The 23,708-nt window shown below is 43.4% G+C and overlaps 1 protein-coding gene across 1 annotated transcript in view; it reads left to right on the top strand.

The window, feature by feature from the left end:
* SUN2 (Sad1 and UNC84 domain containing 2) overlaps positions 1–15,121 on the top strand; it is a 55,658-nt gene extending 40,537 nt beyond the window's left edge. The window contains exons 14-19 of the mRNA XM_066596384.1: positions 2,116–2,349; positions 2,601–2,685; positions 2,768–2,883; positions 3,577–3,744; positions 4,970–5,062; positions 7,758–15,121. Coding sequence (XP_066452481.1) covers positions 2,116–2,349; positions 2,601–2,685; positions 2,768–2,883; positions 3,577–3,744; positions 4,970–5,062; positions 7,758–7,871 — 810 coding nt within the window. The 3' untranslated portion in view covers positions 7,872–15,121. The remainder of the gene's footprint in view (positions 1–2,115; positions 2,350–2,600; positions 2,686–2,767; positions 2,884–3,576; positions 3,745–4,969; positions 5,063–7,757) is intronic.
* The last annotated feature ends 8,587 nt before the right edge of the window (positions 15,122–23,708 follow it).

The raw sequence follows: 23,708 nt of genomic DNA, 5'->3' as shown, positions 1-23,708 counted from the left end.
CTAACAGAGCTGATCAGGGTAATCATGTGATCGCCGCGTCGCATAGTGGAAAAAACACTTCCACTTTCACTTCTTAGTACATAGCACTCATTGAGCACCATATACACAGGAATGGAGAGGGCAGAAGTGGTTAAACAATGCTTCTCCCTTCTCCTCTGGGTCCTCTGCTGTGTCTGACAGCAGATAACCCGGCCTGCTCTTGCTTGATTGCAGTAGCAGAGGCTTTAATCCTGGGCCGTATTTTTGCTATCTGCTGGGATTAAAACCCAGGATCAAGCGCCATAAATTTACCGCGCCTGGTCCTTAATGGGTTAAGCAGCACTATTACTATGAGGATACAAAAATGACTTCGCTGAATGCAAAAGGAGCGTAGCAAAATTTATTCTATAACACTTTTAGCGCGCCAGTGAATTGGTCCCACTTTTCATTGTTCAAAGGTTGGCAGGTGTGCTGTGATGACGATGGGGTGACTGCTGAGAACAGAAGTGTCAGACTTGTATTAGGCTTAAGGTACACAGGGCAATCCTTGCCCGAATTATTGCTGTAAACAGCTAATTAGGGCGATAATCAAGCAGCCACAAACAGGGCACTGAGCGACAAATTGTTGGTTTGTCGGTATCGCTTGGATTGTAGCTTACCTAATCTTTGAATGACTGCCTATTTACTGTGGATGGAGGCGAACAAGCCATAACGATCCCCGGCCCACTCCGCCTTCATTCACAGAACGACTATTGCTGCGAAAACACAGAAGCGACAGTCGCTGGGATGGCTGTCAGGTGCTAATGTACCCAATAGTCATTCCGTGTTAAGACACCTTTAGTGGTCTGTGTGAAAATGCAGAATTTAAATGTTTTTTTAAGATCTAGATCAGTGTATCCCGACATGCAGCTTTGGGGCACCCCTGGGAAAAAAATGTTATTGTGGGGCACCTCTACCAGAAGGGATGCGTGGTCAGGGGTTGTGGCTAGGCGTATAGCTTATCACGACTTAGGAGTTTACCATTATTACAGTGGCCTCTATAATAATAGCGCCCCCTTTCAGGGGGCTCATTAGTAACAGCACCCCTTCTCAGTGGCCCCAGTAGTAATAATGCCCCCTTTTTTATGCCTTCATTGGGAATAATGCTCACCCTTATTGCTAAATCATTAAAACTACTCCGTCATATTGTCCTCATCATTAAAAATGTTCCCCTTGTTACCCTGTCTTTAATAATGCCCCCACCTTGTTGCCTCACTGTTAAAAATGCTGCTCCTTGTTGCCCTGTCAGTAGTAATGCCGCTCCTTGTTGCCCTGTCAGTAATAATGCCGCTCCTTGTTGCCCTGTCAGTAATAATGCTGCTCCTTGTTACCCTTCATCAGTAAAAACACTTCCCTTTATTGTCCCCATATAATTAAAAAATACCCCCTTTGCTGTATAAGCTGTTCTGCTCCGGCAGTCCTTCCACTTATGTCCATCCTAAATTTCGGTTTGCATGGTCACACATGACCGCTGTGTCCAATTAGCCACCGTGGTCATATACCACATGACTGCACAACCGAAATTCAGGCTGGACCAAACCAGGAAAAAGCAAAGGTGGTGAATATCCTTTTTTTCTTTTTTTTTTTATTCATCCTCATCCGGCCACCTCGTACACTGGAGGCTTTAAGGGGCTTTCCAGGCAGCACCTGCTAGGATACACTGGAGTTTGAGTGGAAGCTCCTACTCCGACCCCTGTATAGTGGCCGGCGCTTGTAATTGCAGGTGAGTATCACTGAAATCAGTGGGACGCCAGCCTTTAATTACAAGCGCAGCTCCCATTGATTTCACTGAGCACTGCGCCGGTCGCTACACAGAGGTCAGAGCAGTGGCTTCCACTACAACCGCAGTGTAACCTGGCGGGCGCTGCCTGGAGAACCCCACTTAAGGGGATGCATGTAGCAGTTGTGGGCAGCCCCAGGATCTGCCTCTGGTGTCTCAGCACCCTCGGCAGGCATTTACGGCATTCTTGTTGGGAATTGCTACTGTGGATTATGAAATCTCACATTTAAAATAATCATCAAAAAGTGCTTAATGTGGTAATTTTCTAATAACGCATACCCTTTATCATATCTGCATTATATGTTTTTGCTCATCAGATTCAATCACTTCTCCCAACTTGGCTGCTAAGTAACATAGCAACGCGGAATGGAGAATCCGCATCTCTGTCTGAGATCTTCCTGCGGCGCGATGAGTTAGAGAACTATTTGGTGGAGTTAGAGAGGAAGATCCTAGCAGGAATCACTGCAGACAAACATCAATGGGCATCTGAGGCACATGTAAACATTGACAGAGAACTGCAAGCAAGTGGATTATCTGGAGTGTCCCGGCAGGCAAGTCTTTATCTTCAGGGTCCCTGCTCTTAACTCTTTTCATCCAGCATTGTGCTTTATGTAATGAAATATGTATATAGTAAAAGGAAATGATTGGATATTTTCAGATTGTCAGGGTGGACACACACTTGCACGCACACACTTACATACACACACTCTTTTGAAATCAACTGACATTTCCAGAAATTAACATCTATTGGAAGCACCAGAGATAGTTTTCCTTTTGACTCTATGTACTTACCTCTTTTCAGGAGGTGAATGAGATTGTTAACCGAGCCCTGCAGAGATACAGTGAGGACCGCATAGGGCTGGTGGATTATGCTCTGGAGTCGTCAGGTTGGTGCCTTTTTGTTCAATTTACCATAATTGCAACGCTAAACGAGCTTTCCTAAGTGTATCGTTACATTTCTGTATGTAGGTGCCAGTGTGCTAAATACAAGATGTTCTGAGACATATGAAACGAAGACCGCTTTGATCAGCCTGTTTGGGGTCCCCCTCTGGTACCAGTCCCAGTCTCCTCGTGTAATACTTCAGGTGAGTTATAATTTCATCATGTTCCACTAAAAGTCTAAGGGGAAAATTTATCAAGGGCTTTGGTGGCAGAAAAAAGTAGCAAATTTCAGCACACAAACTTTTTTTTGCTTGTTGCCACTCTTGTCAAATAAAAAAAAAAAAGCGGACTGTGGTGACTCAGGTGAGGCAGGGCCAATATCAGCCCTACATATTTATTACGTGGGACAGAAAGTAGGAGAACTCTATGCATGTCATAGAATGCATAGATTTTAATTCATGGCATACAGGTGATCCTAGATGCGTCAAATTTATTAAGCGGTGTGTGCCTCTTAATGGATTTGATGCCCTTTTCTCCAACAAATTTTTGCTTTAAACTTGAGAATGAAAGACTGGTCTCACACGACTGGATTTGAATTGCGGATTTCTCAATCGCCATCCGTGTGGAAGACCTGCAGTAAAATGCTAGTATTGAAAGGCATGTATCTTCGAATTTTCCTTCACACTCGCGGGTACTAATTGTGTATTTTCTAAGTGAAAGAAAAATCGCAGCATGCTGTATTTTAATGCGGATTCCATGCAGACGGCCTCCATTAAAGACAATGGATGCTTGCGTTCCACAGCCCAAATGCAATTAATAGATGTTGGGTTTTTTTGTTTTTTTTTTTACCATTTTATTTATCAACTACTATTAATTTTTTATTTATTTTTTTGAAGCCGGATTCAAACCCCGGTAACTGCTGGGCATTCAGAGGTTCCCAAGGCTATGCACTTATCCGCCTTTCTAGTCGGATCACACCAACAGCTGTCACACTGGATCATATTCCTCAATCCTTGTCACCAAAGTCCACAATTGCAAGCGCACCGAAGGATTTCTCTGTTTACGTAAGTAACTTTTTTGAATTGACAGCTGTATTGTATATGTTCCCTATTCTGACTTACAAAAATGGCTGTGGCAAGAAATCAGAAATAAACCAGAATTACCAAGTCGTGCTAATGGCTTAAGGCCTCATGTCCACTAGCTAAATGGAATTGCGGAATCCGCAGCAGATTTTGCCCATAGGGAATCATTGGCCAGCCGCGGTCCATTAAATTGATTTTTGCACCTGCGGATGGCATTTTAAAAGAATTGCGTTTTTCACGCGCGGGAGAAAAAACGCGGCATGCTCCATTCAGCCGCGGATTCTGCGCGGATCGGCAACATTGCTATCACATTGATAGCAATTTGTGCGGCAAACAAATACCATTTAAAGCAAATCCGCGGCAGATTCTGCGCGGATTGTATTTTTCAAGTGGACATGAGGCCTTAATCTCTGATTTACTAATATATGGTCAATTTTACAGTTTGGATGAAAATTCTCTTTAAGGGTATGTTCACGCGTAGCGGAAATGCTGCAAATTCTGTTGCGAAATCCGCAGTATTTCCGCAACGCAAGTCAAAATCTGCATTATTGGTGCAGAATTTTACTCGAAATCAGCTGCGGATTCGTAGCTGATTTCGACCTGCACAATGCTTCTCTTTACTTCCAAATGCTGTGCCGTCAATGTAGCACCGAGAGTGCAACGCACATCCGTCCCCTAACACAAATGCAGAATTTGACCCTGCTTTAGATAAGGAAATGCTGCAGATTATGCCACAGGAAATCTGCAGCATTTTCTCTCTGTGTAAACATACGAGTCCCCTAACTGTCTTACTGCACCATATTCTGCAGCTGCTGTGGGACATGCACAGCCATAAATGGAACCTAGGCCACTCCGTGATTTTAGGGAGTTTGTTGCATGTATTTTCTCACTTTGACTATAGCTTTCTCCTGCTGTGGATTTGATCACTCACAATGTATGGTACAGAATGTGAAATCCAGCTGGTCGGAAGATGGACTTGTACCACCAATGCCATAAAACACAAACAGTAGCAAGATATAAATGCTGACATATTTTACAAACTTTAAAGAAGGTCAATTCTAGCAATCGGTTTCATAAAAGTAATTTTATAGTTATTAAAAGCGTCGGTCCTGTATACCTGTTCCTCATCACTTCTTAAGGTTTTTTTATTTTATCACTTAAGGGTTGGAATAAACTATATTTAACTAATTAAAAATGTTTTCCCCAGGGTTTGGATGAAGAGACACAGAAAGAAGGGAGACTTCTTGGGAACTTCACGTATAACCAAAATGGAAACCCAATACAGACTTTTTCTTTAAAGGTAATGAACTTCTTGCTACTTAGGGTATGTTCACATGGCAGCTAATCTCATGAAGGGGTGAAGTCTCCTCCACACCAATGGTGCAGTTATTGATGTGTTTTTTTTATTGCGAAAATGACACTGTTTTGGTGTGGCTGTTTCACCTCAGAATATCCGCACAGTTTCTCTTACGTGTGAATCATAGAATGGTAGAGTTGGAAGGGACCTCCAGGGTCATCAGGTCCAACCCCCTGCTCAATGCAGGGTTCACTAAATCATTCCAGATAGATATTTGTCCAGCTTTTGTTTGAACACTTCCATTGAAGGAGAACTCGCCACCTCCCGTGGTAACCTGTTGCACTCATTGATCACCCTCACTGTCAGAAAGTTTTTTTCTAATATCTAATTTGTCTCCCCTCCCATTCAGTTTCATCCCATTGCTTCTAGTCTTTCCTTGTGCAAATGAGAATAGGGCTGATCCCTCTGCACTGTGACAGCCCTTCAGATATTTGTAGACAGCTATTAAGTCTCCTCTAAGCCTCCTTTTTTGCAAGCTAAACATTTCCAGATCCTTTAACTGTTCCTCTCATAGGACATGATTTGCAGACCGCTCTCCATCTTGGTAACTCTTCTCTGAACTTGCTCCAGTTTGTCTATATCTTTTTTTAAAGTGGGGTGCCCAGAATTGGACACAGTATTCCAGATGAGGTCTGAGTAAGGAAGAGTAGAGGGGGGGGGAATTACCTTACGTGATCTAGACTCTATGCCTCTCTTAATACATCCCAGAATTGTGTTTGCCTTTTTGGCTTCTGCATCACATTGTTGATTCATGTTCAGTCTATGATCTATTAGTATACCCAAGTCTTTTTCACATATTTTGCTGCTTAGCTCAATTCATAGAATTATAGAATGGTAGAGTTGCAAGGGACCTCCAGGGTCATCGGGTCCAGCCCCTTGCTGTATGTGCTTTCTTCATTTTTCTTGCCCAGATGTAGGACTTTGCATTTCTCCTTGTTAAATACCATTCTGTTAGTCACGGCCCACTGTTTAAGCTTTTCTAGATCTTTTTGAATCATCACTCTCTTCTCTAGTGTTAGTTATCCCTCCTAGCTTTGTGTCGTCGGCAAATTTGATCAGTTTCCCATCAATTCCGTCCTCCAGATCATTTATAAAAATGTTGAACACTGGGCCCAGGACAGAGCCTTGTGGGTAGCCCACTTGATACATTCTTCCACTTGGATGTGCAGCCATTTATGACCACTCTTTGAGTACGATCACTCAGCCAGTTGTGAATCCACCTAACAGTTGCCTTGTCAATCCCATATTTGGTAATTTTTTCAATAAGTATGATATGAGATACTTTGTCAAATGCTTTACTAAGGTCAAGATATACCATATCCACCGCATTTTCCTGGTCAACACAGTCGGTGATACTATCATAGAAGGAAGTTAATTAGTCTGATATGACTCTTTTATGGTTCAAACGCATTTTATTTGATTGACATGACTTGTTTGTTACCAACCCATGCTGGCTCTGCTTAATTACTCCATTTTTATCCAAGTACTTGCATACGAGCTGTTTAATAATTTGTTCAAAGATCTTTCCAAGTATAGAAGTCAGGCTCACAGGCCTGTAGTTTCCTGGATCTACTTTCTTCCCTTTTTTGAAGATGGGGACAACATTTCAAATTTTCCAATCTTCTGGGACTTCTCCTGTTCTCCAGCAATTTTCAAAAATTATGGCGAGTGGTTCAGCAATTACCTCTGCAGCTTCCTTTAGGATCCTAGGATGTAATTTATTTGGACCTTGAGACTTGAATTCATTTAAGTTACCCATTAAATAGTACCATTAAAAATACAACTCGTCCCACAAAAAACAAGCCATTGTGATTTTTTTTTTAATAGTGGGGAGGAAAAACTGAAACTGGGTGGAAAAAAGGGCCATGCCCTTAAGGGATTAAGTTCTTAATTGTGAGGCATGGCTACTATTTGCTTGCTCAGTGAATTTGTAAATGAGGCGGCTGTGTAATAAGTCTTGTGCTTTGTTGTTTGAAATGTTATCTACAGAAGGATAGACAAGAACTTGTGGTAAGTGGTTTAGAGAAAGAAGAACGTAAGGTGCATTTACACGCAACGATTGGCATTTGAATGAACGACTCAACAACTTTTTTGCTTTTAAATGCTGAGCGTTTACACGTAAAAATATTTGTTTGAAATCCTCTCCATTTAGCTCGTTAACTATGCAAATATGTTGTTTGCTTAGGTGGGGGGTGTTTATGCAAAGAATCTCTAGGGCAGAGGTTTTTAATTAGTGTAAGGAAAAGCCATTGTCTATTAATAAGTCATTGTGTTTAGCTGGGCAACCAATCACCCCTCCCCCAAGTTGTTTGAAAGACTGCAAGACTGCTGTTTAAACCTAACGACAAGCGAACGATTTAACGACTATTTTTAAGCAGGCTTAAGCGCAGCAATCAACGGCAGGTGAACAAATATTGCACGATGGCTTCACCTTTACAATTATCACTCAAATATGTTAGTTTAAATGAATTTTGAACGATAATCGTTGCGTGTAAATGGGCCTTTTCTGTTATAGTTTTTCAGTGCTCTTCATTCTGATCCTCCGCATATCAGTACACCCTGAATATCAGTAAGATCTTACATAGACAGTTCACTCGGCCTCTCATTGGTGTCTCTTTCTCTTCTTTTCTGTTAACAGGGAGAGCACATGTCTACATTTGATTTAATAGAACTGAGAATCCAGAGCAATTGGGGCCATCCTGAGTACACCTGTATCTACCGCTTCCGGGTCCATGGTGAAGCCGAACCATAGCAGGCTGTTGTTATACATAATCACAGGGTAAAGGATGACACAGTAACGTTACATGGTTGAGCAGCCGTTCTCTCTTGCCAGCTTGAGTGGATGCAGTATTGTAGAATTGCTGTACGGCACTCCACATAAGCTGCCGAACAACCGCTATTCTGCAAGAGGATCTACCGAAGGGGTTAAATGCGCAGACTTTCTGCTATGCTTAATATGAAGTGTATTAGTAATCATAGCACACACAAGAGAACTTGCAGTATACCGGCTATATACCACTGGCATTCACCTGCTAATAATGTATCATTCTATACAATTAGGTTAATTTCATTGGCACTCCATAAATTTAGATGTTCCTGTCTACATTGGACATTTTTGCTATTTGATTCATAAAGCCATGATTTATTCGATGGGCATTAAACGATGTCCTCCACGTACAATAGTGCATGATATTGATTAGTTAGAATGGTTAAGCTGATCTTCCATATTTATTCAGATGGTGATACAAGTTTATAGAGCAGTGAAATGCCGGATATCGTGACGCTTCTCTTGTGTGTCCTTCACAAATAAGGATAAGCTGGAAACAAAATGTATACTAAACTGTATATAACTTTTCTTTTTTGCACTTAACTGCCTTGAATTCTGCACTGCTGATACCATCTACCTGCTTGTCCTCTGAAAGGCAGTATTTAGCGAAGTATTTTGATAGAACATATTGTACTTTAATAATCAGTTGTTTTTTAATGACTCTTGGTACAGGATGCCCTACGGTCATTGATGAACTCGTTCATAGTTAGTTTCCAAGATCCTTCCACTGATCTCGGTAGTGGTAACTAAAGGGAAATGCATTACCTTAGTTTGATCATAGATCATTCGACATTGGATATCAACTACATCGTTATCACAAAGGAGGATGTTCCTAGATGTGTACAATGAGCTTATAGGGCATTTTTCCCCCGAAAATAGAATATGATGACAGCAAAACAGATCAGATATGTCAGAGACTATTAGACAGTTTCCAAAAAATGTGCCCACTTCTCACAGAAAAAAAATGTAGTACTACGTCGGTTTTGCAGCCTGTGATGCCCCGAGTGTGGGTGGCACCAAAGTATTATAAGCAAACTGCCATTCAAACAAAAAATGGGGGACATTTATGATATACATAAAAGGTATTTTGTTGTCCACAGCAAACAATCACAATGTAGCTTTCATGTTTCAACAGTCAAATGCAAAATGAAAGCTTGGCTGTGATTGGTTGGTATGAGCAACAAATATTTTAAAGGGGTTGTCTGGTTTAGCCAACTTATTTTTAAATACCCTGTTAGGACACTCTTGAGTCAGATGGCAGCCCTGTAGTCTGTCCGAGTAGAGAGTGATTATATATCTCATTCTTTGGAGGACCTTGCCTGAGAATGTATTTGTACATACATTCTATTAATTTTAATAGACTGTGTGATGCTTAAAGGGCCACTCCTGCGAAAACACATTTTTTTTCATGCCTGTACCCCTCACTGAATTACCAGTAACGTTCTGGAGGTCTTCTATGCCTATTGAAGCCACTTGCATGCAATGCAGCCACCTGTCTGATACTTATCAGGCACCATCTTGATAGTGAAACATTAGCTTTAATTTTCAAATCAATGCCAGGATGCATCAGTAAAGCATTAGCTAGAGGGTATAACATTTCTACCTGCTGTGAGTGATGAAACTTTAGCTTTAATTTTCAAATCAGTCCAAGGATGCATTAGTGCAGCATAAGCTAGAGGGTATACCATTTCTGCCTGCTGAGGGTGAGTTTAATTACACTGTGCAACAAATTTAAAAAAAAAAAATTTCATAAAGTAATTGATATGTTTCTGTAAAATTAAAACCTGCTGATTCTACTGGTAACATTGAATACTAGCAGCACGTCTCACTTTCACATTACAAACCATTTCCTTTATGTAAGATGATAACAGTTTGGACGTGCCGTAATATAACTATTCAACTGTGTTTGGTGGAACATGACGCTAGGCTTCCTCCTGTAGGAAACATTACTTTCCCTCTGTAAGAACCAGCAGAAGTCGCCCATCATATTCGGATTGTACTTCCCTTTGTAACAGTCTTTAATGACTGAGATGTCTTCTATGTGGAATACGCAGTGAATACAATCTATTGATTTTAATGGGTTCATTCACATGAGCGTATCTTTTTGCACAATGTACAATCGCGTGAAAAAATATGCAGCATGACCCTGTTGGGGCGTATTACACACTGCGATAAGCCATTGAAGTGAATGGGCGGGCATAAATGTGCAGTGAGTACGCAGGAAACCTGCTTATTTGCACACCATTTCAAGGAGTCTACGTTCTGTTTTGCATAAGCAAATATGCAAGCGAGAAATGTGAGCGTAAACGATTTTTGGTTGTGGAAATACATATCGCATTTGCATGACTGAAATGTGTTTACATCTATGGGAATGAGTCCCTATAGTAGCCCCAGTAGTAATAGTGACCCCCTCCTTCCCCCCACAGTGGCCTAAGTAGTAATAGTGACCCACCCATAGTGGCCCCTGTAGAATCAGTGTTCCCTATAGTGGCCCCAGTAGTAACAGTGTCTCCTATAGTGGCTCCAGTAGTAACGGTGTCACTTATGGCCCGAGTGGTAATAGTGACCATCATAGTAGTCCCAGTAGTAATAGTGACCCCCCCCCCCAAGTTGCCTCATTAGTAATAGTGGCCCTAGTAGCAAGTGGCCCCAGTAGTAACAGTGTCCCCTATATTGGCCCGAATAGTAAGTGGCCACCATAGTAGTGCCAAGGATGCTGCCCAGCCAGAGCCCAATAGCAACCATCCTATTGGGTCAGGAATAGGTGATCTGGCGTCATGAAGCACAGGTTTTATTGCAAAAGGTATATCTGGACAGAGAATTTTATCTTTCTGTTTACTGGAGAAACCTTTGGTATTTGTCATGCAGAAATAACAGTTTTGTATAGTAACATAACATAGTAACATAGTTCGTAAGGCCGAATGAAGACAATGTCCATCTAGTCCAGCCTGTCTATCCTCCTGTGTTGATCCAGAGGAAGGCAAAAAAAACCCCAAGAGCAGAAGCCAATTAGCCCTTTTGGGGAAAAAATTCCTTCGCGACTCCCTAATGGCAATCAGACTGTTCCCTGGATCAACCCCTAATAGTTCCTACCTGCCTATATACCCGGATTAACAATTAACCTAAGATTTATATCCTATAATGTCCTTCCTCTCCAGAAAGACATCAAGCCCCCTTTTAAACTCCTCTATTGATTTTGCCATCACCACTTCCTCCAGCAGAGAGTTCCACAGTCTAACTGCTCTTACAGTAAAGAACCCCTTTCTATGTTGGTGATGAAACCTGCTTTCCTCTAAACGTAACGGATGCCCTCTTGTTACCGTCGTCTCTATGTTCTCGCCATACTATAAGAATGGTGAATGGCATTCTACTACTACCTTTCAGCCACTGTGTGAGATGAGCGTTACATGACACACAGATGATGTGCGGCGCCACTTCTTATCTTGGTCACCAAGCTTTATTCCCAAATACTTGTGATAGGCACACTAACGACAAGGATGTTATTTTCCTCCGTTGTGTCTTTGTTGTGAACTGGCCGCAGACAGTCTGGGTTGTTCAGACATCCGCGCCGCTCAGCCATAATGTGATTAAATTTCGAAAAATAGTCCCAGTGTAACCAATGACCTGTAAAACCCCAGTTCATTAATTACAACTTACTAGGGGATGATCCACAGTGTTTCCACCACGTGGAAACATACCCTATGTGTCACATAAACCTACCCTTATAGCGTTTAGTCAGCACGCAGTGTGTAACAGCGATTGTGAAATAGCTGTGCAATCACTTTTGTTCTTTTTATTAAGCAAGGTTAATGGCGAGCCGACTGGATTAATTATACAGGCATATTTCCAAAAAATATAAAGTACAACAGCAATTGGATTACATTATTCCCCATAACTGGGAAACCTTGCGTGGCAGAAAAAAACGGTTATCCTATTTGAATTCAGCGCACTAAAGTTACTATAAGCCGCCTATCTGCTTATCTGTTACAAAAATGGTGTTGCACAGTGTAATCATTATCTTCTATAGTTTTCTAAATAAGCTACAGCCCATAAGTATACAGTCAGGAGGATGAGCTGTGATCTCCTCTTTTATGACTGTGTGACAGGAGCTATGATTGTCAGCAGTAACTGCAACAGAAGTGCCTGTGTCATCCTCTGTAGACTGTTTCTGTGGTAGGTTCAATAATAACATAACACAGATTGAAAATCTGACTAGAAACTGAGCACATAAAACTAAAAATCTGAGCCGGTCAGAACAGAGAGCAGAAAAAGGCCGGACGTTTCAGATAGAAAGGATTAATTGGCCAAGGTAACACTAGCCAACTTATATGTACTGGGGGGAAAGCTGCATAATGAATGGAAATGTTTTACAGTAGTGGCCCTTTAATTTCTACTATGTTGCGCTGCAGAGGAACGTACTTACTGCCATGTTCCAATGCAAATTACAGCTGATCGATGGGAATCGCAGCAGTGAAACATCTGGTGGGACCTTCCTAACAAACAGGGATTGTGTAAAGCTGACAACTCCTTTTAAATAAAAGAACCCTATGGGCGGAGCAAATGTCAGAGGCTGCACAGATATCCTCTTACATATCAGATTCTGACTGAACATTTATAGGATATAATTGTATATACAGTGTTTTGTTAATCCAAGGGCAAATGACATTTGGTAATGACGCCAATGTAAACAAACTGCCCCATACCTAGAAGTATTCTATAACCAGGAGTGCATTTCCTTTTTGACCATCGCCTCCAGCAGCTATTTCAGTAGGGACTTTCTTTTCTTGGTGTGTTGATGACTATTAAGGCATCCAATCCTCTAGTACTTGCACTTGTGTGGTATTTGTAATACTAGTATTATTTTGAAGAATGTATACTTTTTGTCATAATTTACAATAATTGCAGTATTCATTTAATGTATTTAAATACATGCTTCTATATTAATTTATCTGCTATTGCACTGACTTCTTAATGTAACGCTGGTTCAACGAAGAGAAGTGGAACTAAACGTATGTAAATGTAGAGATCTTGGTGTCATGTAGAAGGCACAGGTCTCATTGTTCACATTATTTCTTGCCTCCCCCAACTTTTTCATATCCTATTGTGTGGTTTTAGAATTCTTTGTGGATTTAGTATTTTTGACACTGATCAATAAGAAATATACTTGTCAAACTGAAAACGAGTTTCTACACACTTGTCTAAATTCCTTCTATATAACACAACATAAGGGCTTATTAGCCAGTGCCGCTACGTCTTTAGGGGTAATTGTCAGGCTGCAACTGCAATTACAAAGTCATCCTGCGAATGATCTGCATAGCATGAGCTCATGTGCGCTAATAGAATGCAGTGTATTCACACCCTTCAAGTCAGAACTTGGTATCTTCAATTAACTACAGTTCTGAACCTCTTAGCTTTCAAATTTATACACTGCAATTTTCCCCACTCAATTTCCTTAAACTCCAATTACATAAAAATTGAGTTTGAATGTCTCCCAGGGGTCTTTTGTTATCTATTGGTGAACTTAAAGGAGTTGTACAGTTGTAAATTATTGATGGGCTACATTTAGGTTAGACCATCAGAAGAAGATTGGCGAGGGTCTTCCACCCGGGATCCCTGCAGATCAGCTGTGCGGCATGCCGAACATGCAGGAAGCAGCCAGCTCAGTTCTCACTGCAGTGGCCAGGCGTGATATCAGAGGCTATTCGCTATAATTGAAAGTTTGTCTGTAATACCAAGCCTGGCCACTACAGAAAGAACAGAGCTGTCTGCTTCCTGTAGAAATCGGCTCAGTTTACAAGAACAATGACCTGACAGACCGTTTCAGTTGAGGTCCCAGACACTTACTGATCTACTATTAATGACCTATCCTGTAAATAGGCCATTAATAGTCTACAACTGGACAACCCCTTTAAAGGCTAATTCCCACGGATGGATTTCTGCTGCGTTCCCCGTGGGGGAATAATGCAGCTATTAGATTCTATTGAACCTAATGCCTCAGTCCTCACATGTGGGATTCTGCCGCGGGAAAAAATCGTGGCATGTAATATTTTCCGCGGCGGGAGGTCTCTATTAATATAGTGTTAATGGAGACCGCAGCAAAATGTGTGTTTTTCTGCGATTGCCAGCAGAGACTTTTCTGTTTACCCTGCAGGATTCCAGCGTATCTCGCTCCGTCTGTGGACAGGAGGCCTAATATATGAAAAAGGAAAAAATAAAAAACAAACAAAAACACATGCACACCGCTGATGCAACCCCAAACTATAGCCGCGCCGCTCACCCAAGACTGTAATTTAAGGCTCATTCACATCAGTGTTTTGCTTTCTGTTCTAATGGATACATTTTTGGAAAATGAAATGGATAGTAGAATGATAGTTTCCATTTTTTTTAACGGATCCATTAGACCTGGTAGAATTTTTTTTTTTTTACCAATTTGTTTCCTTTTTCTTCCGTGTACATTCGTTTTTAATGGATCGGTTTTGTCTTCCTTCCCCTCTGTGTACGTTCATTTAAAAAGGGAAACATTAAATGGACAACAAGTACTGAACCGAGTGGAAACCTTTCCCTTCACTTCTGTCAGTAATTAACTATAATGTACAAAAAATGGAAAGGTTCTTACAGTTCACTTATTTTAGGAGAAAAAAAGCCTGCAGTCGGCGCAATTGTTTTAGTTAAAACCTAAAGCAGACAGAACCGAGTATAACTGAAGCTCAGAAAATCACATTGAAATCAATGAAGTAAACAGAACCATTTTTTCCAGAATGGAAAACAAAAATGCTGATGTGAATGAGCCCTTATTTATTTTTACCATGAACCATCACCTGTAAGGTCTCTGTCACACGGGCATAATGAGCTGCAAGCATGCAATGACATGCGCACAATCTCCATACACTATCTTGGCACGTATTACACGCACATACACGCCTAGATAGTGCATGCCACCATTTATTTTTTTTTGCACACTCATTTCTTGTGCTGTGGGGCACAGTTAATGTGTACGAGAGATTGGTACTACATACTGCGCATGCAATACACAGTGACCATACGCTCATGTGAGAGAGGCCTGAGACTTTCTACTTCAGCCGTCTCTCCCCACGAAGAAGTAGTCACATTAACAAAAAAACAAACAAAAACTGTTAGGGTGTACTGACATTTTATACAGCGATAGATTTCTGAAGCTTGTAAAATGTAAGAAAAAAAAAACATCCTATGTCGCAAGAAAAATGAACTAAACATTAATTTGGCGGTCCAAAAAACAAAAACCACTGTGTGTTCAAAGTCAGTAAAAATTGTCATTTAGGAGTAAAACACTCCAGTCATTATACATATGTGATTGTTGTCTTGCTGAAAGTCTTCTCTCAAGCTTCAGTCCTCTTGTAGACTGCAGCAGGTTTTTCTCAGGTATTTCATTGTATATTGGTGCGTTTATTTTACCTTCTATCTTAAACCTTTCTTGGTCTGCTGCTTACAATATCAATCCAGGTTGGTATCATCAAGCTGCAAGAAGACAGAAAAGTAGTATTTTTGGTTTATTGGTACATAGTGATTGGTTTTCACAGTGACCTCAGCCTGTTTCTTCTGATCAGTTTCAAAAAAGTCTAGTGAAATGAAAGCGTGAAGAATATAATCCTCGTACATTTTCTGAGTTCCTGCTTTCTTTCCCTTCTTAGACTTTTGTATATCCTTTCTAAAAGTAAATGTTCTTTGTCATATACCGCCTGTCCAAACAGTTACAGGAGAGGCCCGCCCTCGACTCACAGAGGATCGCTTCTCTTACTGTTCTATTGTATGTAGTCTAATGATTCTGTTGTAGAAGGGTTGTCATTGGCAGGCTTAAAATTGAAATGTTATTGAAATCCGAGTATCTTCAACTTCAAAGTGCAACTCCGAAGACAGAAGACAACCAGTTGGAGATGTGGGATGTCTACTTACTTAAGAACCGGAAGCATGCAGATAGCTGCTGAGGATTTCAGCTCTGAATGGACGGTCTGCTCTCTCGAAATGACATTCGGGCTTCTAGTGGGAAGCCACACAAGTCCCAGGAGCTGCACTTTAAACTTGGTACTGAGTGCTGGTTTATTCATGAACTTTGCAACTACATTGCTTTACAAGTTATTCTTCCACATTATCATTAGGAAGTCGGTGAAAGAGAAGTCAAAATAATTCATAAAAGTAGAAGTTTCTTCCAGAAATTGCACCAATCTTAGGTCTGTGTCACACGAATGTATTTGTGCAGCGTTTTGCGTGTGCAATACACAGTGAATAGAACCCAATGATTTGAATGGGTTTGTTCACATAAGCGTATTTTGCGTGCGTAAAAACATGCTCTATTTTCCTGCACATTTGCGTAGGGAAAGCAGATATTGAGCTAATTATATGTGCAAAAAATATATATACGCACATGTGCTCGCAAATGCGCACATAAATAAGTTTACACCCATGTGACACCGGCCTTATTCATGGGGAGTCGGGGTGCTGTTCCTGAAAAAAACAAAAAGGCAAATCCCTTTCTTCTAGCACTAGACAACCCTTATAAACGAAAGAGAATGTATTCCTGTAATATTCATTGTGTTCCACTCGCTTCTTTTAAAACAGTTCAAATGTTAGTTTCTCCGCTCTGAGGCTCGTGCATCGTTTATGGAATTTATAAATAAATTGGTTTGATAAAGCCGTCTCATCATTATTGAACACTAGTAATTATTAGGACCTTATGGTACCAGTGTTTGGCCAATTACTAATATAATATAGTAAAGGGGATTGCAATGGTAAGCACACAGCTGCTGTTTAGGACCTGTGATGACATCAGTCATTGCGCCTCTAGAGTGTTTGATAGCTCTGCTACATGCATGTGTCGAACACATGCGCAGCTCTGCTACATGCGCGTGTCGAACACGCACGCAGCTCTGCTACATGCGTGGGTCGAACACGCAGGCTTGCTACATGCACGTTTCACACACGCACGCAGCTCTGCTGCATACATTCTTCATCCCATACAACAGGGATCAGAACCAGCACAGCAGAGTCCAGCACACACTGATCACCCCCTGGTCATGTGCCCCATGACTCCTCCCACACACGTGACTGATCACATGACTGACCTCATCACAGGTCCAGTAAGCACACGGCTGCTGTCATGCTCTGCATATTTTAGGACCTGTGATGGGGTCACCGTTATGTGATCAGGGGCGAAGCATGTAACTTACGGGCAGGTGGTCATTAGTGTTTTGATTAGTATAATATACAATTATAATCGGATTTATCTAATTATCTAATACAGTATACAGTTGTGATGGGAGCCCCGAGTGAGGTTTAGAGTGGAGCTTCACTTTCCAGGATCAACAATTCCATAATATAGTGCTGGAATAACTTGATGTCCATCTATAGAGGGCAGCCAAGAAGTTCACATTGTCCACCAAACGGCTAGAGAATAGAAGTGCCTTAATTATTGTAACACTATTCAGTGCGCTCACACTTTTCATTCTAGACCTCATGTTAAATGAATGCAACCGAGTGTGGGCCAGAATCCTAAATAGCATGGAGATCTGGACCTTAGGACTCTTTCCCATGAGCGCATAAACGGCAGCGGCATTTTTACATCTGCTACATATATATAAGCGCCTGAATGGGCGGTTTTCCGCGACCACCGACAGCGTTTTCTCCTCCATTCACACAAATGTCGTTTTTTTTTTTTAAACTCGTTTTATTAAACAGTATGCATCACATACAATAACATTTACATTAACTGTATATACATCAGAAAGCTCTTTGGCATTGGTATTCAGTACTCAAATACGTTACATTTCTTCTGCGCTCATTGGATATATATTAACACATGCATTTATAGAATTAACGATAATATTGCTTGTTTTACATGTCGAGCCTGGGTGCAGTTCGTCTTAATAAATTTTGAAACATTTCCTGTGTGAAGTTTGTATTTGTTGACCCACACCAGATCCCCCAAATTTTGTCAAACTTTTCAGGATATTTTCTGTTTTTGTAGACTATTTTTTCGTATGGTAGGATAGTATTAATAATGCTCTGCCATTTTGTAATTGTCGGGGGGCGTCTGTCCATCCATCGTAGCGCTATAACTTTATGGGCATAGAATAGCACCTTAGTAAGAAAGATCCTATTATAGTGCTGCCACTGCTCCTCGTCCATGACCCCCAGCAGACACACATCCGGATCCAATGGTACTGGTATTCCCATCAGTTGGGTCAGAAACTCCGTGACCTCTTCCCAGTACGTGTGCACCATCGGGCAGTTCCATATTAGATGATTAAAATTTGCGTTTGGTGCGTGACAGCGATGGCACTGACTGGTAATTGATCTATTCATTTTATGGAGTCTACTCGGTGTTAAATAGCATTGGTGTAGGATATATAGTTGGGTTAGTTTGTTACAAATGTCGTTTTTAGTTAAAAAAAATACGCTGCACCCCGGAAAACCCTTGTTCTGCCCAAATCCTCAGGCTGCCTTCCAGTGCCTATATAGAGGCACCTGTAAGCTTTTTTTTTTTTTTTTCTTTTGCAGCAGTGGACACTGCAAAAACGCCTCCCGCTCCCATAGGAGTCTATGGGACCCGCCAGCAATATATTGGCCCAGAACGATGTTTTAGCTGAGCGTATATGCGCCAGCCGTGTATCTGTTCTATTTTTCACGCTGCCAGCGTATTCACGCACTGTATATTCACCTTTGTGAACAGATGCATTGTAAACCAATGCTTCACATTGGTACCGCACATGTGCCTGGGTGTGAAAAAGCGGCGTATATGTGCTCGTGGGAATAAAGCCTTACGCCGAGCGCATTATCGAAACGTGAAACTTGGCCTGATATCGTGGTATATCCCCGCAGATGGCAGTGCATTTTGTGTCAAAACCATCTCCACTCACTTTGGTACAGTTGTGATCCTCCAGCACGGTTTTAAGGCGCATCGGAGGATCGGCAAGTGTTTCTCATTGTTTTTGACAAAGACCATACCATAAGATTTGTGCTTGATAAAGGAACAAGATCAGCTCCAAAACGCATTGCACTTTATTGGCTCAGCACCGACCTATTGGTGTCTATATTAGTTTCTCTGCTAATAAAGGATCTGTAAAAAACATCTCCAGGACCTGTTCTGGTTTATTGAAGATGAACCTGGATTCAGAGGAGTCTTGTTTTTACACAGGGCTGCTCTAAAAAGTAAGGGCTTTTTCCCACAAGCGCATATCGTGAAAACGGCCGGCCGGAATGCACAGTGATCTAATGCATTGGACTCCAATGCATCAGATCACATGGGCGAATTTGTGAGACATAAAAACGCCCGGCCAGCCCAAAATAGCGCCGGGCGTTTTTGTCGGACCCAGAAGATAGTTCTGGATCTTTTGGGCCGGAATACGTCGGACGCTGCCATGGGCTCCCATAAGTGGGAGGGAGTTTAGCAGCGTGGCTGCTAAACTCCCCTCTGTTCCCCCTCCCTGTGCAGGCTCACCTCTTGTTATGTGCAATGGGAGAGGGTGGAGCTAAGCACCCATCCACCCTGCCTCCTCCCATTGATGGCTATGGACAAGGGGCGGAATGTGGGTGGAGCTAAGTGCCCACCTTCTTCCTGCCCCTTGTCCTTAGCCATCAATGGGAGGCGGCAGGGTGGACCTGCGCTTAGCTCTGCCCCCATCCCCTCCCATTGCACAGAATGAGCGGGGGAGAACGAGAGGTGAGCTTGCGATGGGGAGGGAGGGGAAACGGGCGATGGCCTGGTGAGCTTGGCGCATTTGCACCAGGCCATCTGAACAGGCGCACAAACGTTTGATTTGTACGCCCGTTCACCAGATTTTCCTCTCTCAAAGTAGCGTATATCGGCTGACCGTAAAAACGGCGAACGATATGCGCTCATGGGAATAAAGCCTAAATTCTCCTATCCTTACTAATAATTGATCCATAGCCTCTGTTATCCAAACTGCTGAGTGCAGGGTTTTTCCACCTTATCCTATTGTGTTTACGACTGAGGTCATATTCACCTGCAGGCTCTCCCTATGGATTAGGGAATCTGCTCCTTTGGATACAGCTATAAGGCCTTCCAGGACTAATGGTATGGACGCCTGTCATCTGACAGGTGTTTCACACCAGGTAAGTCTCACTTTACATTTGCTTGTATATCTATATACCACCTTACAGCAACCTTCTCTTTAGAACCTCCCTGATTGGAGCACTAATCCATTGATCTATATATATAGCTTCTGCGTTAAGGCTCTTACACACGAGCATATATCAGCTGTTGTTATACGCCAAGTGTGAGGTGTACAAACTTGTGAATGGGTACACAAATCTAACATTTGCATATACACCGATGCTGTCGCCTCTCCCCTCCCCTCCCCTCCCCTCCGGCTGATTGCAATGGGAGGGAGTGGGGTAGAGCTAAGTGCCGCCCCACCTCCTCCCTTTGCTGGCTGCGGACAAGGGGCAGGAGCGTAAAATCTAATGAATCAGATCGCAGCATATATCGGCCGACTGTGAAAACAGCAGGCAGATATACACCCGTGTGAAAGAACCCTTAGGGTCAGATATAGAGACTAAACGAAAGACACAGATTTCTTTTGGAGAGGAGGGTAATGAGGCTGCAATACTTGCAAGGAACCTTGACGTGGTTAGTGAGCTGATGTACTTTGGCCAAAATCCAACTAATATCTTGCATTTATTACATATTATTCACATGCAGTATGGCTTTAAAACGCCAGGGGAGCCCAGGGTGGCAGTACCAATGTGCTTCACTTATTGAGGTGCAGGGCAACCCGCTGAACTATTATGGCATCATTAATAGGTTGCTGGTCTGCATGGTGCACTGCATTTATCAGAAGGTCTGGCACTTTGTATCCACTCTGTGTGAGAGTATACACCAAGCAGCTACCCCTCTCTATAGTAAGAGGCTGTGTGAGTGGCTGTCTCATCGGTGTCTCTCACAGGTGTAATTAGCTCCCTCATTTGGTAGTTTGCTGCCTGCATGCTGAGGGGATGCAGCTATCTGCCCTCCTTAGTAAGTATAGGGCCATTCTTTGTGATTGTTTGTTTTTATATTTCTCCTTCTACGACGTATTTACAGAGTGCAGGTGTAATACGCATACGTCTTGAGCTGCTAATAAGACTCTGACCTTATAGCTGCATTCAGACAAACGTATATCGGCTCGGTTTTCACGCCGAGCCGATATACATCGTCCTCATGCGCAGAGGGGGGGAGATGGAAGAACCAGGAGCAGAAACTGAGCTCCTGCCCCCTCTGCACTATTTGCAATGGGGAGAGGCAGAACAGGGGCAGGGCTAATTCTCAAAACTTGGCCCTGCCCCTGTCCCGCCTCCTTTCATTGCAAATAGTGCAGAGGGGCAGAGAGAGAGAGGGGGTGGGAGCTCAGTTCCTGCTCCTGGCTCTTCTACCCCCCCCCCCCCCCCCCTCTGCACATGACGACGTATATCGGCTCGGCATGAAAAGCGAGCTGATATACATTCGTGGAAATGCAGCCCACAGATTAGAATCGGGCGCATTATTGGCCAGGGTTGCAGAGGCAGCTATGAATTCTACTTCAAGAGAATCGTTAAGGGGATTGGCATGGAACGAGCAACATTAGGTTTAGGCTGCCTGTCCACGGGTGTTATTGCATTGCGTTCCCCGCATCAATAATTCGGCCACGAGAAACGCAATGCACGCTTTCAGGAACCTGCTGGAAGTTGAGGCAGTCCACACAGCAGGACTCAGACTGACCGCGTGGGAATGTCGTGTTACAGCGAGCACAGGCGTAAAGCGTGGCTCTAGCTGTAGGCTGTCCGGAACCTGCTGGTCTGGGGTCGGTCATGGCGTCCACACAATACTGTGCACAGTCACTGGGCAGTATTGGCGCGAAGGACGCTGCAGGAGAGGTACAGCGCAGGGGAAGGATGCCTCACTCAGAGCTTACCCTAAAGCGGGCAGACAGACGGATCCCAGCTGGAGCTTCTGGATCAGCGCTTCTGTGCAGCAGCAGTTCTGGACACTGGCAGGTACCATACGTCTCAGCAATAGCCAGAGGGGAAAGGAGGAGGCCAGAGCCTGGTAAAGATGGGACGGTGGGGCTCATTTGAATGGCCCTCCTATTGTGATTCCCGCCTTCTGCCCTAGGCCCAAGCCGGGGCCTAAAGTTATATTACCCCCATGCCGTCGCAGGTAGCCAGAACAGGGCGCCGCCGCAATTAATGGGCCCAGCAGCGACCGCGGCATGCGCTGTCCCGCACTCTGCCTGCCGGAGCACCAGGCACAGGTAGGCCCGAAAAGCCGGGGTCTCGATTTTCAGCTGCGCCGACCAGAAGTGTAGCGTGGGCCCGTGCAAAGCTCGACTCGGTCCACCGCTATGCCCGCAGTGGCCCCAGACAGGCCAAGGGAAGTGCAGGGCCTCAACTCTACCAACACCGTCCAGGGCACGGCGCAAGCCGCACAAATCACCACCACTTGCCGCTACACCCACAGGGATCCCTGACTGCCGCGGGGGCCTTTGCTCATGCCAGAGAGTAAGGGCAGCGCAGGGCCTGGAGGGCCCAAAAAGCTGTCCCCATGATGGCAACCATTCCGTGGTGGGAAAGAAGGGGCGTTTCCTGTCGGTACCTGACGGCCAGAGACCAAAGGCAGTGCGGGGGCTAGTAGACACAAAAAAAGGGGGGGAGAGGGAGGGTGGACAGAGGGAAAGATACTTACCTCCTGTATACTCGCCTCTCTTCCAGAAAATCCTACAGCGATCTGCCCCCAGCTACGATGAATGTCCTTCGTGGCGTCTGTCTCCAGCAGTGTTCCCCACCGCACTCGCCGTCGCAGAGGATGGGAGTTGCTCCAGAGTGAGGAACCCTATAGCTGGCGGGCATCGATCTACTGCGCACAAGCATGATCGAGCCACCTTTGCTTTGTTGGGTCGGGCGCAAGCAACACAGCGGAGACACCATACTGTACGCCCGTCCCTGGGAGGGCAGAGAAAAGCCCTGTCTCCCCGTATTCCCACAAGCAACGTCTTCCATGCAGACCCAAACTACACGTCTGTCTCCTTGCAGACACCAAGCTAAAAACTGGTCTAGCTGAATGCCTGCAGGTGGGCTATAGCTAGTGGGAGGAGTTAATACTTTTATGCTTAGTGTCGCCTCCTAGTGGCAGAAGCTATACCCCAAGGTCTTGCTGTGTCCCCCAATAATACGGACAAAAAAATAAAACTAAAATAAAAGGACAAAAGGTCTGCGTGCTACAGACCCAAAACTAAAACGGATTCAGCACAGTACCTGTAGGTGGGGTATGGCTGGTAGATGGGACCAAAGTCGGATTCACACAGAAAATGTGCACATGCAATATGCAGAAAATAGCACCCATTGATTTAAATGGGCTTGTTCACATGCGTGTGTTTGGTGTGCGCAATTCTGTTGTGAAAAAAAGTAAAATGCTCTGTTTCCTTGCATTTGCGCAAGCAAAGAATACATTTTGAACTCATTACACTAATTGGCCATTTCAATGACTGAGCGCATCGCAAGAAGCACTGTAAAAAATGGTGTTGCGCACGCAAATACACAACATCCCATGCACAAAAACGCAGCACAAAAAAAACAGATAGGCTCTTGTGAATCTGGCCTGTTTCTTTACTTAGCATCTGCCTCCTAGTGACCAGAGCTATTCCCAAGGTCTACCTGTGGCCCCCAATAACACGGACAAGAAATGTATGCTACAGGCTATACTGTGCTAATATGGTACAGCTGTCTGACACATTTTCAAAGAAAAAAAAACAAACA

This window comes from Eleutherodactylus coqui, chromosome 3 (assembly GCF_035609145.1).
Source record: "Eleutherodactylus coqui strain aEleCoq1 chromosome 3, aEleCoq1.hap1, whole genome shotgun sequence".
In the NCBI taxonomy this organism is placed as follows: domain Eukaryota; kingdom Metazoa; phylum Chordata; class Amphibia; order Anura; family Eleutherodactylidae; genus Eleutherodactylus; species Eleutherodactylus coqui.
The sequence above is the reverse complement of the archived record's forward strand: the minus strand, read 5'-3'. Positions and strand labels throughout refer to the sequence as shown.